At 29.3% G+C, this 21,086-nt stretch overlaps 4 protein-coding genes and 1 non-coding gene across 5 annotated transcripts; 1 reads left to right on the top strand and 4 right to left on the bottom strand.

Moving 5' to 3' along the window:
- Positions 1 to 1,794: 1,794 nt before the first annotated feature.
- LOC103867606 (ubiquitin carboxyl-terminal hydrolase 2) lies at positions 1,795 to 13,053 on the bottom strand. Its single transcript, XM_009145682.2, has 3 exons — positions 7,722 to 13,053; positions 4,101 to 7,383; positions 1,795 to 4,011 (listed from the first exon to the last, which is right to left on the bottom strand). The coding sequence occupies exons 2-3, from the start codon at positions 7,379 to 7,381 to the stop codon at positions 3,792 to 3,794; spliced, it is 3,501 nt and encodes a 1,166-aa protein (XP_009143930.1). The 5' UTR covers positions 7,382 to 7,383; positions 7,722 to 13,053; the 3' UTR covers positions 1,795 to 3,791.
- LOC103867832 (cysteine proteinase inhibitor 5-like) lies at positions 8,289 to 8,636 on the bottom strand. The gene has a single exon (XM_009145918.1). It carries the CDS (start codon positions 8,634 to 8,636, stop codon positions 8,289 to 8,291), a length of 348 nt encoding a protein of 115 aa, XP_009144166.1.
- A 3,720-nt stretch (positions 13,054 to 16,773) lies between the features above and the next one.
- Positions 16,774 to 18,324, bottom strand: LOC103867607 (small ubiquitin-related modifier 5). Its single transcript, XM_009145685.3, has 3 exons — positions 17,748 to 18,324; positions 17,281 to 17,430; positions 16,774 to 17,169 (listed from the first exon to the last, which is right to left on the bottom strand). Exons 1-3 carry the CDS (start codon positions 17,847 to 17,849, stop codon positions 17,113 to 17,115), a joined length of 309 nt encoding a protein of 102 aa, XP_009143933.1. The 5' UTR covers positions 17,850 to 18,324; the 3' UTR covers positions 16,774 to 17,112.
- A 70-nt stretch (positions 18,325 to 18,394) lies between these two features.
- On the top strand, positions 18,395 to 18,465 carry TRNAG-GCC. Its single transcript has one exon. It is a non-coding gene; the product is annotated as a tRNA-Gly (tRNA).
- Positions 18,466 to 18,572: 107 nt separating this feature from the next.
- On the bottom strand, positions 18,573 to 20,977 carry LOC103867608 (small ubiquitin-related modifier 5). Its single transcript, XM_009145686.3, has 3 exons — positions 19,346 to 20,977; positions 18,923 to 19,072; positions 18,573 to 18,831 (listed from the first exon to the last, which is right to left on the bottom strand). The coding sequence occupies exons 1-3, from the start codon at positions 19,445 to 19,447 to the stop codon at positions 18,775 to 18,777; spliced, it is 309 nt and encodes a 102-aa protein (XP_009143934.1). The 5' UTR covers positions 19,448 to 20,977; the 3' UTR covers positions 18,573 to 18,774.
- Positions 20,978 to 21,086: the final 109 nt, after the last annotated feature.

Genomic DNA, 21,086 nt, shown 5'->3' with positions numbered 1-21,086 from the left:
AACCATCACATATATTTGTCGTTTTTTATTATATATTTATGTTACTGTATTTGGATTTTGTTTTTAAACAAATTAATATATGCATGAAACAACATATTTGAAAATTATTTTGTATCAAATTTATATTCAATTTTGACCCGCCAACCTTCAAAGTCGTATTTCCTTATAGCAATATTTTTTACGTTTATTCATTTTAAAAATATATTCTTTATATATACAAAAAATCTAAGATATATCAATTTTTATACATGTATCATATAGTTTGCGAATGTTAAGTGGTTATGCCATAGTATTATATTTTAGTATAAATATTTTATATTTATGAAAATAAAATTATAAATTTATCAACTTAATATAATTTATCATATTTAATTCAATATAATATTTTTACTTTAATATGAATTATTATTATTATAAAATAGATAAAATAAGATATAATTTTTGTGTTTCATTTTGTAAATGATAATTGAATACATATTAATGAATAATAATAGTTCATTGCTAATTACAAAATTAGTTAAAATATTTACATAAACTTCCTGAAAGTTAAGATATTGTTAAAATATTTATCAACAGATTTGTTAGAATTATATATATATAGTTAAAATGAAAAGATATCATAATTAAAATAAATACAACAATTTTTTATATTATTAGCTTTAATAAAATACATGTTAATTTTTATACATGTATTATATAGTTTGCTAATGTTAACCCCTGTTACCAACATATTATATTCTGATCATAAATACTTCTGAAAATAAAATATATAAATCTAATAATTTAATATAGTTTATCATGTTTAGTTCAATATAATAATTTTCTCTTAATATGATTGATTATGATTATATAATAGGTAAAATAAGATAAAACTTTTATTCTTCATTTTATAAAATATATTAATGTATAATAATATTTTAAAACTAATTACGAATTATAAAAAATATGTACATAGAATTTTTGAAAATTAAGATCTTGTTAAAATCTTTTAAAGAGATTTGTTTGATTTTTTTTAAAAAAAATTATATTTAAAACTAAAAGATATCATGACTAGTAGTTGGGAAAATGCCACAAATACCACATTCATAGTACCACTTTTCATGTTTACACTAACCAATTTTACCTTCACTTTTAATGAAGTGTAAAAGATAATTATACCTTTAGGATTAACTAATCTAGACTTAGGGTTTAGAGTTGAGGGGTGGTGTATGGTTTTTGGAATGTGAAATTTATGATTCTAATAAATATTAAAATACATAAAAAATATATAAAAATTAAAAAAAATAGTTTCAAACATAATTTTCGCTTTTCAAAAAGAAATTTGAAAAAAAAATAAAAAAAAAATTCGAAAAAAAAATCAAAATTTTTTTTTATAAAAAAGTTTGAATTTGAAAATGTATAATTCGAAAACATAAAAAAAATTTACATTTTTTTTTACTTTTTATTTTTTAATTTTTTTTAATTTTTTTAATTTTTTTTTAAATTTTTTAATTTTAATTGTTAATTTTTATTTAAATAATGATTTATTATATATATAAATAACAAGGACACAAGAGTCTTTTGCCAATTAATGAAGAAGGTATTTTTGAAAATGTCTCATTAGTGGTGGTAAAAATGAAAAGTGGTACCATGAAAGTGGTAAACATGTAATTTACCCAAAGTAGTTCAAAGATTATATATATTATTAATATTAATAAAATACATTTAATATTTTTTAAATGGTTCAAATTAAAAAATCACACATGAAAGAAGTCATAATTACTATTTTAATACAACTCATTATATATATATATATTGGTTAAATTATTTAAATCGGTTCAGTATTTTGAACTATACAATGGTTTATATTACTACTATGTATAATTTATTAAGGAATCAAATATGTGTTTGTTAACCAATCCGGTTTTATAGGAGTCGATTGTTATATTAGGAATGATATATTATTAAGTCATATTAGTAGGAACAAATGAATCATAACTGATTTCTAGTGAGAGTCTATTTTTTTAAATATCACATATGAATCAAGGTTGTGACTTCTGTTTTAATATATAAGATAAATTGCATCTATTTCTTATGAAAATATACAACTTTCAAAACTATTACATTTAAAATAAAAGAATGAAAATATTCCAATAAATGTAATTACAACATTTCGTATTTTAATTTGTTATTTAAAATAGCACTTTTATAATGGTAATATATAACTTTTTAAACAAAAAATTAATTAATATTTTTTTATGATCAAAAGACACAATATAGTATTTATTTATAAACTTTTACAATAATTTCATCTTGAAGATATATAATCTTTAATCAAAAGTCACTTTAATGAACAAACACAACTTTTAATAAGAATTGAGATTCTTATAATAACACAGAAATCTTAAAATTAATTGAAATTGCTATTATTAATAGATACTCTTTTAGATCGGGTTTAACCAATATTTCGAGCAAAACCGAATATCATCAGATGTGATGTGTCATATCTGATGCGACGCGTTTTGTATGTTCACCTGATAACCCTAAGAATATTTTTTTTTTTGTCAACTATAACCCTAAGAATATATCCCTTTGATATCACCAACAATTAAATTATATTGTATTCAATGCTTTTTTGGTTAATTTATCATATCTATAACGAATCATATACCCGGTCTCTATCACCCTATGTTCTATAAGCACTCGATCTGTACCTTTATGTCTACGTACATGTATTTTGCTAGGTACTTATACAGTCACTCTAACAATCCCCGCCCCCACACCCCTATGGAATATCTAACAACATGACGGTCAATTCTCAAAACAGCGTAGGTAGAAGCAATGCAAGTTTCCTCTGATCTCCAGCCCAGACCAAAGATCAGTACCCTATTTGAGATAGGTAAATAAAGTTACCTAAGTGAAACTGATAATGCAATATAAAGAGAGATTTTTAAGAGTTTCTGCCATGTAAACTAAATAAAGATGGTGTCTATACACCAACAGAATGGACGACCTTCACTATACACATGGAAGAGTTTCTGTGATGTAAAGATTTTTTTCATCCTTTTACTATTCAGCATATTCCGAGAGAAGAAGACACAATGGCAGACAAGCTGGCACAAGGTGTTAAAAATCAACCTTCTACTATGGTTTATGTTGACTTAATTCTCCCAAGGTGGTTCTTGTATAAGGAATCAACTTTGTTTCGTTTCGCCAAAGAGAGAGATTTTTAGCAAAAAAATAATATATATATAAAGAGAGATTTACATTTAAATGCACTTTTCGAATTAATATTACATTAGAATGTATTTTGTGCTACTTAAACACCTACAGGAGCTTAAATGCCTAAATTGCCTCACAACTTCTATTTGTCTCCTAATTTCAGCAGTTTTTTTTTCTCTTTAAGTGACAAGCCATTGTTCGTTGAGGACCTACCTAACGACACCAACATCCGTAATCGATACTTGACCGAAATCAATTGTTGGTCCCTATGTTTCTTCTCTTTTAATCACTATCGCTTGACGTTCAAGGAACCGCTGCTAAGATTTAGTTCGATGGAGCATAAGCATACTTTGAAGATTATTAAAGTTTGTATAAATAACGAAGTCTATAATCAAACTTTCAAACAAGGCCAAGTTTATAATATAATTTAATAACTCAATTACATGTTAAAAGAAAATCTCAGTGATAAAAACTGTAGTCAAGAAAATAAAAACAAAAAACTATTACTCTCTCTGTTCTATTTCTTCTTCTGTTCACCAGCACAAACTGTGAATGAAGAACATCAAAAGATACTGGCCTGCTGCGAGTTCTCAGATACGTTGGTAGAATAAGATATACGCCTCAGAAGGAAGAACTTCTTCAAAAGAAACCTGTCTTACAAAAGAATCGCTTGCACGATACCAAACGGATGAGTCTCTCCTCTCCTTATCGTCTCCTCTAATGTACGCAACATAGTGACCTCTCCTCATTGTCCCGGAATGCTCCACTAACCCTGCCAACATGTAAACCGGCTGGTCTTCTTCGTCCTGCCTACAAAAGAGAGAGATGAGAAAGTTAGGAAGAGAGAGTCTGCTTTCTTATTAAAGTCTCTAGAGAAGAAAGAATGGGCATGCATTTACCTAGAGTCCATATCCATATATAGGCCAAGATCGATAAACTCACTGAAAGCAACATGGCCACGTAACTTGCTTAGCCTGCCTTGGGCGTCTTGGCTAAACCTTTTGAGATGAATGGTCAAGACAGGTGGTGCCTTGTTTACTTGTACCCTTTTAATTGCAGCTCTTCTTACAACCACTTCCTCTGAATCTACTGCCTCATCATCATATATGGTATCCCAGTTATTGAAATCTATAAAGGATTGGTTGAATATATCATCTCTGCACTCATCAAAACCATTATCATACACCCATCCATAGCCAAATCTTTCTCTCTTTTCTCTCAACCGTTGGAGTTTTAGGTTTTTCGAACAGTTCTCACAATGCCAAGCATTGTCTTCTGACAAAATCTCAGGCTTGGTGAACATAGCCAAACAGGTGTCTACAGAGACAGGTGAATCCGAATCATCAAGCACTACTTCAGCATCAGAGTTGCAGCTGACACCCATGAAACCAGCTTCAGAAACTTCAGCTTTAGTTGGTGGTCCAAAAGCTGGTCCTTTAGATACCTCAGGCTCTTCGAAAAACCAGTAATAGTCAGCATTATCTATCTTTTGTCCATGGTGGCTGCTCACAAATGACGAGGGAGCTTCACCTTCACATTCCTTGACTGTTTTATCACCACAGGAGACGTCAGGCTCGTTAAGGACAGCATAATCAACGGTTTTTCCATGGTGGCTGCTCACTAGTGACGAGGTAACTTCACCCTCACGTTCCTTAACTGTTTTATCATTACAGGAGACGTCAGGCTCGTTAAGGACAGCATAATCAACGGTTTTTCCATGGTGGCTGCTCACTAGTGAAGAGGAAACTTCATCCTCACACTCCCTAACTGTTTTATCATCACAAGAGACGTCAGGCTCTTTAAAAAACCAGCTAAAGTCAACATAATCTACGGTTTGGTCATGGTGGCCGCTCACATACGACGAGGAAGTCTCACCCTTGTCTTCTGCAACTGTTTTATCATCTTTATAAGGCATATACAGAACTTGAGAGTCTGCTACCAGCAAAGGAACCTCTTCATCAGCGCATGGCTTTGCAGATGAAGAGCTATGCCCTATATCAATCTCTTCTGAAATCTCACTTGAAGCTGTCTCTTTACTGCACTGCATAGCTTGTGCATCCTCTTTATCTGGTTTCGCACTTCCATCATTATCATGCATCAGCGTTTCTGTGCTACTTTCAAAAGTCTGTCTAACTATTGAACAAGCCTGCTTCTCACCCTTGCCTTCTGCAGCTGTTTTATCATCATAGGATATGTCATCTTTATAAGGCATATTCATAACTTGAGAATCTACAACCAGCAAAGGAAGCTCTTCATTAGCCAAGGGATTTGCAGGATAACCCCATACTTGAGCCTCATCAATCCCACTTGAAGCTGTGTCTTTACTACACTGCATAATAGCCTCTTTATCTTTTTGTTTTGCACTTCCCTCGTCATTTACACTAACACCACCTTGAGAGTCTGCTACCAACAAAGGAACCTCTTCATCAGCGCATGGCTTTGCAAATGAAAAGCTATGCCCTATATCAGGATAGCCCCATACTTGAGCCTCATCAATCTCTGCTGAAATCTCACTTGAAGCTGTGTCTTTACTACACTGCATAGCCTCTTTATCTGGTTTTGCACTTCTGTCATTATCATGCATCAGCGTTTCTGTGCTACTTTCAAAAGTCTGTCTAACTATTGAACAAGCCTGCTTCGCACCCTTACCTTCTGCAACTGCTTTATCATCTTTATAAGGCATATTCATAACTTGAGAATCTACAACCAGCAAAGGAACCTCTTCATCAGCCAAGGGATTTGCAGATGAAGAACTCTGCTCTAAATCAGGATAGCCCCATACTTGAGCCTCATCAATCCCATTTAAGGCTGTGTCTTTACTACACTGCATAATAGGCTCTTTATCTTTTCGTTTTGCACTTCTGTCTTCATTATCACTAACACCACCTTGAGAAACCAGATCGGTCTCATTGTGAGAGACTTCTATTCCAAAAGATTCACACAAAAAACTACCAACTTCTTCCATATCCTTTTGTGTTACAATAATTTCAGGGACCTGATTATTGTCAAAGGTCATAGTTGACACAGGTTCTGATGAATCTTTGCTGTCTGCCACATTCTCAAGGACCTTTGTTGGTGGTGAAAGTTTACTTCTCTCTTCCTGAGAGAGTGTTTGTTTCTTGGAGGGAACAGGTAAAGAGAGATCCAAAAAGGGTTCATAAACCTTTGAGGAATGTCCACATTCCAAACAAGAGATGGTGCTTGAAACTTCACCACCGAACACATAATCTACCAGAGTAGGTTTCTCACTCTCATCAGCATCATGCTTCTTTCTCAAGCTCGATTCTTCCATGCTCAAACCATCCAACAGACACCTTAGCAGCTCGTGACTGTCATGCTGCTGATACCCTCTAAACTGAGGAGCCTTAGAACATAAAGAACCAAAAAAGTCCCATGGGTTTATCACACTATTGAACAAGCCTGCTTCTGATGTTGCTTCTGTGAACAGCTTCTTCAGGGAGGAAACAAGAGGCCCGCCACAAGACTGATCCTCTTTAAACAAGCGGTCACGTAACCGATCCAAAGAAAGAAGGTTCTGCAACACAGAGTTAAAGAAACATGTGTTCCCAAGGTTAACTAAACCTCTTACACCATAACCAGAACCTCTGATCTCACCAGAGATACTACTACTTGAACGTGAATCTTCTTCAGCCTCAGCTTCACCAGAGCAAATCTTTGACGAACGTTCTTTAATCAGCTTCACAGCTTCCAATAACAAATCTTTCCTCTCACCATTCACTTCCTTCTCAAAAGGGAGCAGTGACTGGCAAGCGAAACACCATCTCAACCGAGTGTTTTCACACTGAATCACAAGACGGTGACACGTCATCTTGATGTGATGCATGACATGACTCTGAGGTTCAGTTGGCAAACCAACACCTCCACAGCAATAACGGCCACACTCCAAGCAAAGCCAAACAGCTCTCTTAGCAGCATCACAAGAAAAGCTACTAACTTTCCCTTCACTTCTTCTCTTCATGTCCACTCCTTCCTTGCATTCTCCACACTTGATTTCCTTACAAGCTTTCATCTTTTTCAACAGCTTATTCAAATCAACGCATTTATCAAAATGCACACAACATCTTTGTTCCATCACTGTCTCCGCGCTTTGCTTAGCTACCTTCTTGGAGAACTGATTCCCACCTGGAGGAGCTCGACCTTTCTTTAACTGCTTCCCCATTCCTAACAATTGTACAGAATCAAACAAAGCTTAGCAGATACTACAAACAGAGAACTATCACCACAAACACAAATTTAAACAGTAAAGGAATGGCCTTTTTACAAAATAAAGTAGTAAAGATCAAAACTTTAAAGACTACCTAACAAAAGATCCAAACTTTATATAGTCAAAATCTTCCAGAGGTCTACGACAGCTGAGTTTGAGACGTTTTACTTTATAAATAATCAAAATCACTAAACACTAATGCTTCTACTACTACTTTATAAATAGATGTTTTTTTAAAGTATCAAGAGGTTATGGGAGAACGCTTCAGGTGAAGACGAAAAGATTGTGATCTAACCTTATCTAGGGTTTTGTAAAAGAGAGCACAAAAGAGTTTGTAATTTCGTTTTTTACTTGTTCCCACACAGCCTAGGGAAAGAGAGTTCGACGAAAGTATTTATAATGAGTAACCTGCTAGGACAAAGAGAGAGGGAGAGAGGAAGCGAGTCAAAACAGACAGAGAAGATGCACAGAAAATATAAATATTTTTAGTTAAAAAAAAAACAAAAAGGAAAGTAAAGTTTTAGTAGAATTAGGAGTTTAAAAAGGATGAAGATTTTAATATTTCGGAAAGTAATATTCACAGTTTGTATAAACTTTGGAATATTTATTTAGTCATAGATCTTCATCTCTCCAGAGATTTGTGACCCATAAATTCATAATTTATATAGTAGATTATATGTTTGGAATAATTAACGGATACTGAAACTTTGTTGAAGATTATTGGCCAAATATTCAATCTGAAACCCAGAATTCAAACATTTAAATTGCAAAAAATATATTAAAATTTTATTATTGTTTTTTTTAACTTGTTTTATTACATAAAAAATCAGTTACATATAAAATCATCATAGCAAACGATTCTTTAAGATAGTGGCTCGAAATCCATGAGTTCCGATATTGATTTTAGCTTCCATACGATTGTTTCATAGTTTTTGCTCGTGCCGTTTCCGACACTGTTAGCCGTCACTATAAGCTTGTAATATTTCAAATTGGAGGCTATTTGAATATCACCGCTAACAACCGTCACAAACTTCAATTGAAGGTTGTTTAATCTGGCGTACTCTGAGACCGCAAATTTACCAATCTCTATAACGTAAGGGTCTTTAACATCTTTGATGGGAATCCATTGATCTTCGAGAGGCGTCAATCCAAACACGTGAACAGAGAGGAGAATAAGAGAGAAGAGGACAAAAAAGATTGACTTATTCATTTGGTTGTGTATTTAACTGTTATTATTTTTGTGTATTTTCTTTATCAACTCAAACTATAGTAGAAGAAAATGAAAAGACTTTGAGGACTCTTATAGTACTTTGAGATTCATGCACATTATTGATTTCTGAAATTTGGCTGGCAAATTCTTATTTAATTCACAAAATAAAAGGTAGGCAAGTTGTTATTTGACCAAATCTAGATTATTATATGATACCACAAACAAATTAGGAAGCAAATTATTATTTAACATCTTTGATGGGATTCCATTGATCTTCGAGAGACGTCAATGCAAGAGGAAAGAAAACTAAAGAGATGAGGGCTCTTTCTGTTCCTTAGATATGTCATGCACATTATTGATTTCTAAAATTTGATAGACAAATTATCACCCTCCGTTTAAAGAAAATTCATGTTCTAGAGAAAAAAATTGTTTCAAAAAGATATATATTTTTTATATTTTCAATGTAATTTTTGTCAATTAATAATGAAAAATTTTGAATTTCAAAATTATATATTACATTTTTAAATTTTTTACTGGTTTAAAAATATAGGAAATATAAAATTACAAAACCTATGTATTTATAACTACGTTTTAATATATTTACTAGATATTGACCCGCGCTTTGAAAGCGCGGGATAACATTTTAGTTAAATTTTCGATTTAAAAGTTACTAATTTTTCTGATCTATAAGTTTTAATATTTGAGTTTAAGATATTTAACTGAGAATAATTTATTTTAACATCTCATAGTGATGGACATTCAAAATTTAGGTTCATGTTAGTTAGGTTAATTCAATTTTCAAGTTATTGGGGCTCGGATGTTAAGACCCATTTATAAATCATAACTTTTCGAATCAGATCGATTCGGGTGTTGTTGAGTTCGAGTCAGTTTTTTTTATTTTTTTCATAAAACCCGAAGTAAACTGAATTAGAAATAGTTTGGGTTTATTTGGGTGTGTTTATTTGGGTCTAAAGCCAAAAATTCCAAAATCACCAAAAAAACCTGAGTTAAACCTAAAAAAACTAAAAAATCAGATAATTCATGTAATTTGGGGTTTTGGATATTTTTCTTAAAAATTTATATTATATATAAATTAATACTATTATGTTGATTTTCAGTTTGGTTTTTGCTCTTTGGGTTTAGATAAGTAGAAACCATTCAGATTATTGTATATTTTTATCCAGTTTTAGTTTCAGTTTTTTTTGGTTCGGTTTTAGTTTGTTTTTGAGATATTGGATAATATGTCCATGACTACAGTCTCATTAGTTTTCTTATCTACATAATATATATCTTACTAAAACATGATTGAATTTACTAAGAATACCTTATAATATTACTTTTGTACAATTTAATTTCGTCTAAAGGGATATTTGGTCTTTCACTAATTTTTTTTAATTATTTGTAAACTTATTCAATAAAATCATTTATGGCTTAAATATCATATTTAAATTGCTATATTCAAGGGATGTAACAAATGAACGTCATATACTGTGAAAAACATTTTGCAGTATATACACTTTTTCAATAATAATTAATGAACATAATATTTCTTTCTAGCCCAAAATGGTAACATACCCGACATTAAATAGTATAGATATCTATATAATCGAACTTAATTTCATTTAAAGCCATTATGGTTTTGTGGCTATAGGTACTTTGGACATCCATTTTTCTTTTTAAAGCAATATTTTCAAAGCAATTATGTTTTACTTTAAAAAAGTAAAGCTACAGCAAAAAAGTTAGAAACTAAAATATGTTAGCTTTCAAAATTAAATTTTTTACAGTTTTTATTAAGTGTTTTGAAAATAAATCGACAACAAAAAAAATTAAAGCCAAAGGAAAAAACTCACACAGCCTATTTTTTAAAATAAAAAAATATATAAAGCTATATTAACAACCAATCAACCCCATAAGAGCCGGGTAATTTTATTTATAGGAAATAAAACTTGTAAAATAAAAAAAAAAAACTTGTAAAATAAGTTTATAATATTCACAAAATCGTAAGAAAAAAGCAACAATTATAGCATCAATACAATTACAACAACAACTCTTTTTACACCCCCTTGATTTTGCTAAATATTTACATGAGTACCACTCTTTTTTAATTTTAGATAAAATAATTAGGGAAATTTGTTGTAACTACCAAACAATCTTCCCCTATTTTCCAACTGTGAAATTTTATTTTATTAAACAAAACACTTGTAAATTATAATATTATGTATTTTCAAATAATTGGTATATGATTACATGTATATGTGTGTCAAATATTTTTTTTCAACATGTGTGTCAAATATCTATGTTTGTAAATTATACCATATAGATTTTAGTCTCGTGGTCTGATTGAGTGTATTTTTATTTTGGACAATTTAATTCAGAATAATTTAAATACTTGATGGTTTATTATATAAATCATATTTTTTTATTATCGCTGGTTAAGTATGCTATTGCAATATTTTTAATTGTGTATACACTATTACATTTACAAAAAAATATTATATGAGAATCTATCATCAGAAAAACTTTTAATGTTCATAGAGATAAAAGAAACAAAACTTGGAAACAATAATATAGAAGGCATTGGCCTCAGTGATTTTGAATACCAATCATTAGTCATCAACAATAGTTGGATTTGCAATAAATATTAGAATTACTCAAATAAGTTACTGACCTTATTGGTCCAGATTATTTGCCTCATCAACTCTAAATTTATGGGTCAAACGATGGGTTTTGAAAATTTCTTCGATCATACACTGGTCGGTCAACAACCTTGATTCATAAAAAAAATAGTGAGCTCTTTGAAAGAAAATAAAATGGTGGATAACAACGACAACTTGCAAATCAAGATTCTCAAAAGCATGGGTAGTGAAACTTTATATTATGAGAAAATTGGTTTAGTTTTCTACCTTTCCATGACCTGATCCGGTTGTTTATTGTACAGAGTCAAACTTGCATAAGTCGAAGTGGATCATCTGAAAGATGTTTAAGAGAACCAAATAACCATCATTCAAGTCATCGATATGATTCCAATTGAACATCTGGATTTACAGAAGACCATCGGTGATAGCAGGAAAATATGTTCAAAGCTCTTTCAGTCTTATTATAATCTAACAAATATTATGATTTTTTATTTATTTTCAGTTTACCTCACTGATAGACTAACGTTTTGCAAGTCATTACCGATGATTTACATTTTCAGTCCGATGAGCTTCTACAGGCTTCGGCTAACTTCTGTCTGACATGCTTCAGTATCGACCCGTCAGAGATAAAAATATTTATCTTTGACTGACACCTTTCTATATATTCTGAACATAATCATCATTTTATCCACTGACAAATAAAGGCTAGAAAAGAGATCTCTAATATCATTTGAATAGATTCAAACCTGTTCAAAAAGGTTGCCAGAAAGATCAGTATATTTTGATAGACAACATATAAAGAAGATGGAAAAAAAGATCTCTACTATCAAATCAAATTATAGTATTGATTTGGTAGAAATGGGTGGTGTAGATGGTAGTATATATACCAAAAGGGCGTGTAGATTAGGTGTGGTGTCTCTATAAATTCGGAATATATAATCTTTTTAAAATAATTGGTAAGTCTTAAGCTTAACTATTTATCCATAATATTTGTCTATGACATTGTTAATATGGAATCAAATCTTTTAAAAAAATTATTTGTTTAGATTGTATGAACAGTAAGGTAAGATTTTGGGTGAAACTAATGTTGATTTGGTAATCTATATATACTTCTAAGATTAGAAGTATTTTTTGTTAAATAGTTTCTATAAATATGTTTAATGAAGAATTATAAAAAGTGAATATATTGATTTGGGATTATTATATCTCGAATTTTTTTGAAATCCAAACTCATACCAAGAACCACATAGCTGAACAGACTTTAGTATTATAATTGAATGTGGAGGCATAGTTATGATTATAGAAAAGATAATTGTATAACAAACGATTAGACTTCTGAATTATTATATATAGACGAATGAATTTTTTTCGTTTTTGGATTATTAAACTCTTTATTAAATGATAGTGATCACATAGTTTTATACCTATGAAAATATAGGAGTTAAATGGCACACTCATTAAAATCGTTGGAGGTGACATATTAGTATGTAAGATTTGATAAAACATTCCAAAAGGCATATTCCTTTGTTTTCATCGAAGCATTCCATAAAACTATATATTAATTCATATAGCCGATAGAAAGGATTTCATATACTATAATTACACACTAGGATAAGACCCGCGCCTTGCGAGGGATTAAGTTATTATTTTTATTATATTTTAGAGAATGAAACAATAGTTTGGCATCATTTGGATTAGGGGTGTTCAATCCGGATATCGGGTTGGTTTCGGTTCGGTTCGGTTTTTTCGGTATTTCGGTTAGTAAAATATAACTACTATTCTAAATCCATATTTACTTTGACTTTAGTCTTTCACATACTTTTGAAAGATTTCAACTAGACGACTAAATTGATAAGCCAATCTTGTTGCTTTAAATCATTAGTATTTATATATATATATATATATATATATATATATATATATATATATATATATATATATATATATTATTTAGTTTGAATATTTATTAAATAAAAATTCATATGCGTTATATTTTATAATCATTTGTAACTTATTATAACAAAAAATAATCTATTGATCACAAAATTTTCAGAATAAGAATCTTCAAATTTCTAATAATATATAGACGTCTTGAAAAATTCAAAATATAACATATAAGAAAAAATATAAATGTTTTTATTATATATTTAATGTGATTTTTTAATATTTTTCAATAATATAAAATTAAAAAAAAAGAACTAAGATACCAAAATTGTTATCAAATATTTCTTATTCATAATAATTAATTTTCATATATATGTTAATCATATTAGGTAATTTCGTAGCTTCTAATTAAGGAAAGTGCAAAAAAAAAATTTGGTAGATTATTTATCAATTCAATAGTTAGTTTATAAAAAATATAATGTAAGTTAAGATGGACCAACCTATTTTTCTAAGAATAGTATATTTTATATAGTAATTTATTAAATGAGAATTTATAATCATACAGTTCTATGATCATTCATATCATTTTATAACTGAATATTTAAATCATCTATAACAAAATTTTCAATGTGAAATATTTAATAAGTTTATAATTTATAAATGTTTTTGAAAATTCATTGAAAGTTTTAATATTAAAATATTTATGTAATCTTATGGTATATAGTTTAATCTATATATATATATATGTTTTATTATTAAATGATATTTTTTACTCATATGGTTTTAAAATCATGTGTATCTTCTTATAATATTAAATAAAAGTTCATATTAATACAATTTTATGATCATTTGTAACTTATTATGACAAAAAAAAAATATATTGATCACAAAATTTTCAGAGTGGGATCTTCAAATTTCTAATAATTTGTAGACGTTTTGAAAAATTCAAAATATAACATATAAGAAAAAATATAAATGGTTTTATTATATATTTAATGTGTTTTTTTAATATCTTTTAATAATATAAAATTAAAAAAAAGAACTAAGATAAAAAAATTGCTATCAAATATTTATTATTTATAATAATTAATTTTCACATATACGTTAATCATATTAGGTAATTTCGTAGCTTTTATTTAAGGAAAGAGCAAAACATTTTTTGGTACGTTATTTATCAATTCGATAGTTAGTTTAATAAAAAGTGTAATATAAGTTAAGATGAAACAACCTATTTTTATAAGAATAGTATATTTTGTATAGTTATTTATTATATAAGAATTTATAATCATACGGTTCTATGATCATTCATATCGTTTTATAACAAAATATTTAAATCATTGATAACAAAATTTTCAATCTGAAATCTTTAATAAGTTTATAATTTATAAATGTTCTTGAAAATTCATTGAAAGTTTTAATATTAAAATATTTATGTAATTTTATGGTATATAGTGTTTAATCTATCTATATATATATATTTATTTTGTTATTAAATGATATTTTTTACTCATATGGTTTTAAAATCATGTGTATCTTCTTATAATAAAAATGTTAAACCATTGATCATTAATTTTTAACATAATAATTTTAATAGTTTTAGTCATTTATTGTCGTTTTTAAAAATTCAAAATATAACATATACGAAAAAATCTAAATTTTACTTTTATAGCTAATTTGATTGTTTAATTTATTTTAATAATATAAAATTAAACAAAAAATGATGAAGGAGATATAAATTGTTATCAAATCTTTATTATTAAAATCATTAATTGTCATTTATTTATTAGTCATTTATGGTAATTCCGTAGGTTTTATTTAAGGAAAGAAAATAGCATATCATATCATTATATCATATAGTTTGACCAACTTATGTATCTAACAACATATAAAAATTGAATGTGGACCTACTTATTTTTCAATTGAATGTAATTGACTACCTAATTGAGTGCCACCTATGCACTGGGGCCTCTTTTAATTAATACAAAATTGTGGTTACATCTTTTCAAATGTTCCTCAATTAATATATAAGGGATGTTTAATTAACTAAATAATTAACAAAAAAAAGATACACGGAATTAGGAGATAGTTTGTTGCGATTTCAAAACAAAAAATAAAAGAATTTAATTGAAATCATAGTTTAAAAATAATTCAGTGGCATAGAATGGTAAATACTTTAAAACTCCAAGGATACCTCAAAAAAAGCCCTTCAGTTTTAATAGTATTGATTAAAAATGTGAAAATTCTAAAAAAAATTATTATTTTGAAACGGATGGAATATTTGATATATAAAATAAAAGGAAGGCAAGTTGATCCACAAAACAAATTAGGAATCAAATTATTATTTGACAAAAACAAAAATGGAGGTAAACTATTATTTGACACACAAAAGAGGTAATTTTAAGGCAAATTATTATTTGATAAAAACACAAGTGAAGCATATATATATGTACATATATATATTAACTTGAAGTTATTTCGAGTCTATCAAAAGACTTAGACTATTTTTCAAAGAAAAATGTAAGCTACAGATGCTATTTTCTCAGAATATTCAAATAAGTCATAAATAATGAATTTATATTTGCATGGCCACATGATGGAATGTAGCAGAGTGCTTTCGAAACTGGATTAAGCAACTCAACGTCCGTTTATCCCTAGACCACCATCATATGGTTTAAACATATTATTATTTGATCCACAAAAAAATGCAATTTATTATTTGATCCGCAAATCATTGAGATAAGTTACTGGGAAATGTGTTCAAATTAATTTTGATTTTGATTTTCTAATTACAATAATGTAAATATTTTCATTATTATTTAAAATATTTTTATCAACTACATACACGGTAATTAAGAAACCTATCATACCATAACTTGAAGAGATGTGACAACTTATTAACTTTGGGCCATTAAAAAGATGTATAGTTCTGTCCACTTTCTTGTTATAGTGGTTCAGTTTTCTTGGACGGCTCATGGAGAAGTTTGTTGCAATAATCAAAATTAGTTTCTTGTTATAGTGAATTACCTGTACAAAGATTTTTTGAAGCAAATAAAATTTAAAATTCTTTCAAAACAAAAGAATAACTATAGTATAAAATCTAGAAATTAATAATAACTATAGTATAAAATCTAGAAATTAATAATATTGAGATTCTTATAATTTATTAATTTGTAGATATATTTTTAATGAAAATTGTTTTTTAAACTTATATTTTATGTATTTATATTTAAAAATAAAGAAAATCATTTCACAATATTTTTACTTTTAGGTATATAAAATTTCAGTTGAACATAAGTTTCTTTTATAAAATTAAAATATGATAAATTTAATCTTTAATATAGTAAATATTTGTTGGCAGTGTTTTAGTTTAAATAATTGATTTACCGTATTTTAAATAAATATCTTTGTATTTAAAATAATTAAGAATTATGATCCATGTAAAATTATTTTTTGGGTCAGCCACTGGAAGTAATACTCTTTGCTTATTGCTGATAAACACGGGCTCTACGCATCGGTATAGCTCTTGAGTTTGAAGCATGGTGGATGATGCTCGAAGTATAGTTCTTCTTGAGCCCATTTATAGGAGGAATCATGAATCTTTCAGACAAGTTTGTAAATGCAAAAAAAAAGATGGTTAATATATAAAGGATGACTCTTTCAGACATGTATCTTGATATTGAGCAAAAGTTAACAGCTTTTTGTCCTAGTTTATCAATCTAACCGGAGACTAGAACAAGAACTGACGAAGTTTCTTAAGTAGATCGAGAACTTGGCCCAGCAAGATGTTAAAACATTTAAGACGCAACAACAACAAACAACAAACCGGAAACTCAAACTGTCTTAGAAACATCTAAGTAGTTAAAGAACGTCTTCTTCTTTTCTTAAAAAAGAAAGCCTAAAAATCACTTCCTTGTTATGCGAGCAAATACGGAAATGATGGAGAAATTCTGGAGAGATTAAGCACCGTCTTGATCGGTGACAATATCAATGACGTCGCCTTCTTTCATCTTCAACTGTGAGAAAAAATCAGGAATATACTAAATAACAGTAATTAAATAGGTAAAAGAATTAGAAAGTAATAGAAATGGGAACAGAGTGAGGTAAAAAAAAAAGAGAAGAAGAACCTGAGCAGGAGTGCTTCGTGGTTTGAGCTGTTTTTTGCCGAAGATGAATCTGACAGTGCCTTCATCTAAGTTCCTCTTGGTGCAGTAAGCTTGCATTAGTTTATTCAGATGTGTACCATAACCAATCTTGTAAACATCCTCTTCTCCACCCTGTTAAGATATAATGTACATTTCCATTTTCTTTTTAATTTGTAACCCTTTCTTAATGAAATCTTCAAAAAAAAATTTGTATAGGAGAAAAAGCAAAGATGAGAATTTTTTTTTTTTCTAGGAAATTTTTCAAAAAGGAGCAAAAAAAAAACAAGAAAAATTTGGTACAGTTTGTGGAAAAAAAATGAAAGGGTCAGAGGCAAAAACTTGCAAAAGACTATCTTTGGAAAGATAAAGAACAAAAACAATATATTATCAGACCAGCAATGAAAAAGCTTGAAGATACACAGAGAGATAGAGAGAGAAGAGAAGGAGACCTGTTGGGTCTTGACCTTAACAGTAATCTTCTTCTGGGGTTTAGGAGATCGAGACTTCTTTGAGGCACATGAAACAGAGATCGTTGTTGAGGAACTCACCATTGTTCAGACAAAAGACTAAGTAAAACTTTTACAAAAAAAGGATGACTTTTGCAAGTTAACGCAACTCTACTACTTTCAGAAGCTCTTTAGAAGAGTATCTAGTGACTAGTTGGCAGGGGGAACAGATGAAAGTTGATGACCTTGGGACATTATTGGACAATCCTCGTCAAAAACTACTATTGGTCTAATTTCGTTTTTACCCTTGGTTTCTGTTTTGTTGTCATTGAATCATCACATCGCGCATGACACAACCCAACAAAACGTTGAAACTTGTAGGACTCAGACGAAAATGTTTATTAACTTACAAATTCAGAACATATTTTAAATGACACAAGAAATAATTGTAAATGTTTTATAATTCAGTTTGCCTTATAGCACAAATTGCATTCCTACAAAAACCACAAGATCGTGATGGTTAGAGAGCATGACTCAAAACTATTCATGGTAAGACCCAAATCTCCAGCCAACAATGATTCTGTGCGGATAAGTATAGTTCCTAACTCCATTTTGGAACTTTAAAAAACCAGATAAAATTATTTCAAAAAGCACCAGTGGTCTAGTGGTAGAATAGTACCCTGCCACGGTACAGACCCGGGTTCGATTCCCGGCTGGTGCATTTCATTTTTGCTCTTTTTCAATTATTTTTCTGGTTTAGATTGTATACCGGTGAAAAAAACTTACTTGATATTCTGGTTCTCAGATTTTAGGCTAACCAAACCATAATTACCGAGAGAGGAAAAAACATTAATTAATCTTTAGAACTAAAGTCAATCGGTCAACCAAACGTTCAAACTTTAAGATGTAACAACAAAAAAAACTACAAACCAGAAACTCAAGAGTTTGATAATGAAGATCTAAAAGTTAAAAGTCTTCCTTTTTATAAACGCCTGAAAAATTACTTCATTATGAAGAGATTCCGGGGAGATTAACCACCGCCTTGGTCGGTAACAATATCAATGATGTCGCCTTCTTCCATCATCAACTGTGTGAAAAAAAATCGGCAAAATATTACTAATTAACAGTAGCACTTAGTAAAAAGTAAAAACAAAAAAATTAGAAGGTAAAAAAGAAACCTGAGCAGGAGTCTGACGCGGTTTGAGCTCTTTATAGCGAAAGATGAATCTGACAGTGGTTCTCTCTAAGTTTCTCTTGGTGCAGTATGCATCCATTAGTTTCTTCAGATGTGCACCATAACCAATCTTGTATATATCCTCTCCTCCATCCTGTTAATAAAAAATGTACATTTACATTTTCTTCTAAGATTTCTAAAGAAGATGTTCTAACACTTTTCAATTTTTTAATTATTAATGCATAGAAAAAAAAACAAAGATGAGATATTTTCCTGTCCTAGGGAAATTTGGTCAGATCGATGGATAAAAAGAATAGGAGTAAATGCAAAATACTATATCTGGAAATATGAAGAATAAACATTTTTATCATAGTAGCAGCCATGAGAAAAGCTTGAAGATGCAGAGAAAGAGAGAGAGAGATGGTACCTGTTGGGCCTTGACCTTAAGCGTAATCTTCTTTTGGGGTGAAAGAGATGGAGACCCCTTTGATGCACAAGAAGCAGAGATCGTGGTTGAGGAACTCACCATTGTTCAGACAAACGCAAAGTACAACAAGAAAAGAAACAAGTAGACAAAAAGGTCAAGACTTTTGCAACTCCTCTGAAGAAAATTTGAGTTTTGAGTTTATGGAGAGAGAGAGAGAAAAAGGTAAAAGAAACTGATGAAAGTTAAGAGCTTTGAACAGTCCTCGCCAAAGACTACTATTGGTCTATATTTTACTTTCCACTTTTACCCTTGGCCTTTTGTTTTGTTGCCTTTGAATCATCACATCATGGATGACATATCTCAACAAAACGTTGAAACTTGTACGACCTAGAAGAAAATGCTTATTAACTTGTAAATTCAAACATATTTCAAATGATACAATCAAAAAAGGGGGAAAATGATAAATCTATTAGAGCATGTTTATAGGGGTTGCTTACCCTTGGTTTTATAACCAAAAAATTAATTAAAAACTTGTGGGCCCCACAGAAGACACAAAAGACGTTGCTTGTGTATGCAAAAGAAGCGACGTTTTCGTTCCGTTGCTTAGACTGTTTTGCGGACCCCACAACACGTGGCGGTCCGCGATTGATCTTTTTTTTTTTTTTCTTTAATTTTTTTTTATCAGCCAAAAAAAATAAAAATAATTTTAAGAAACCTAAGCTAAGAGACAAACTGATAAACATGCTCTTAGAACTTATAAGAATTAAGACTAAGCTTTAGTTTATTGTCTCCAATTCCAAACCAAAAACACCACACCTAGAATTAAGTAATCTGACCTTTTACCTCCACAACGTCTCGACCTGAGAAGATGCAAAAGAACAAGAAACACTGAGGCTATGTGAGAAGCAGAATGTATCCATCTACAAGAGAGGAGAAAACCGTATTGGATATTGGATCATCATTTATAATTTGTCTTAGTTTATGTAGTCTGGATATTGGATTATTCGGATTAGCTCCTTGTGGCTAGAAGAACCTGACGCTGTCCTAAAAGCAAAACTGTTAAACATCAATACTATTAAATGGAAATAAGTTTTAATAAATCTACTTAAAAAATTGTTTGGACCCATTACTTTTTTATTTTTTTGGACTTCTCCTTTATATTATAACTAGATTTTAACCCGCACACCCGTACGGGTAATATTTCATTTATAAATCTAAAATTTTATATTATTTTGTATATAATAATTTATGATAATATATTGCTATCATTTTAAAAATAACTAAAAAGATAATATATAGTTCTAAATATTAAAATTTAACATATGTTAACAATTTTATTTTTTTTGTAAAAATTATTACATAATTTATGAATATTAGTCATTTTAAAAGATGATGATATTTTAGTCACTTTAAGCGGTGAATAATATTTTATTTATTTATCTTACTGAAAGTTTTTTTTCAAAATATATTGGTTTACCAATTCAACATAATTTGAATATGTCTGCAAAAAAAACATAATTTTAATATGTAATTCATTAATTACTTCTATTTTAATATAATGTAGAATATACTTATAAAAGTTATAAAATTAGCAAAAAAATCATTATTTTGTTTATGATAAAAATTTAATTAAAATTAATTTATAATAATATTATACTACTAATTTTGAAATTAATCAGTGCATTAATTACAAGAATATTTAAATTTTTAAAAAGATTTTGTTAGATTTTTTCTCAACAGA

The sequence above is a fragment of the Brassica rapa genome, chromosome A05 (assembly GCF_000309985.2).
Source record: "Brassica rapa cultivar Chiifu-401-42 chromosome A05, CAAS_Brap_v3.01, whole genome shotgun sequence".
NCBI lineage: Eukaryota > Viridiplantae > Streptophyta > Magnoliopsida > Brassicales > Brassicaceae > Brassica > Brassica rapa.
This window is presented reverse-complemented; position numbering and strand designations above follow the sequence as displayed.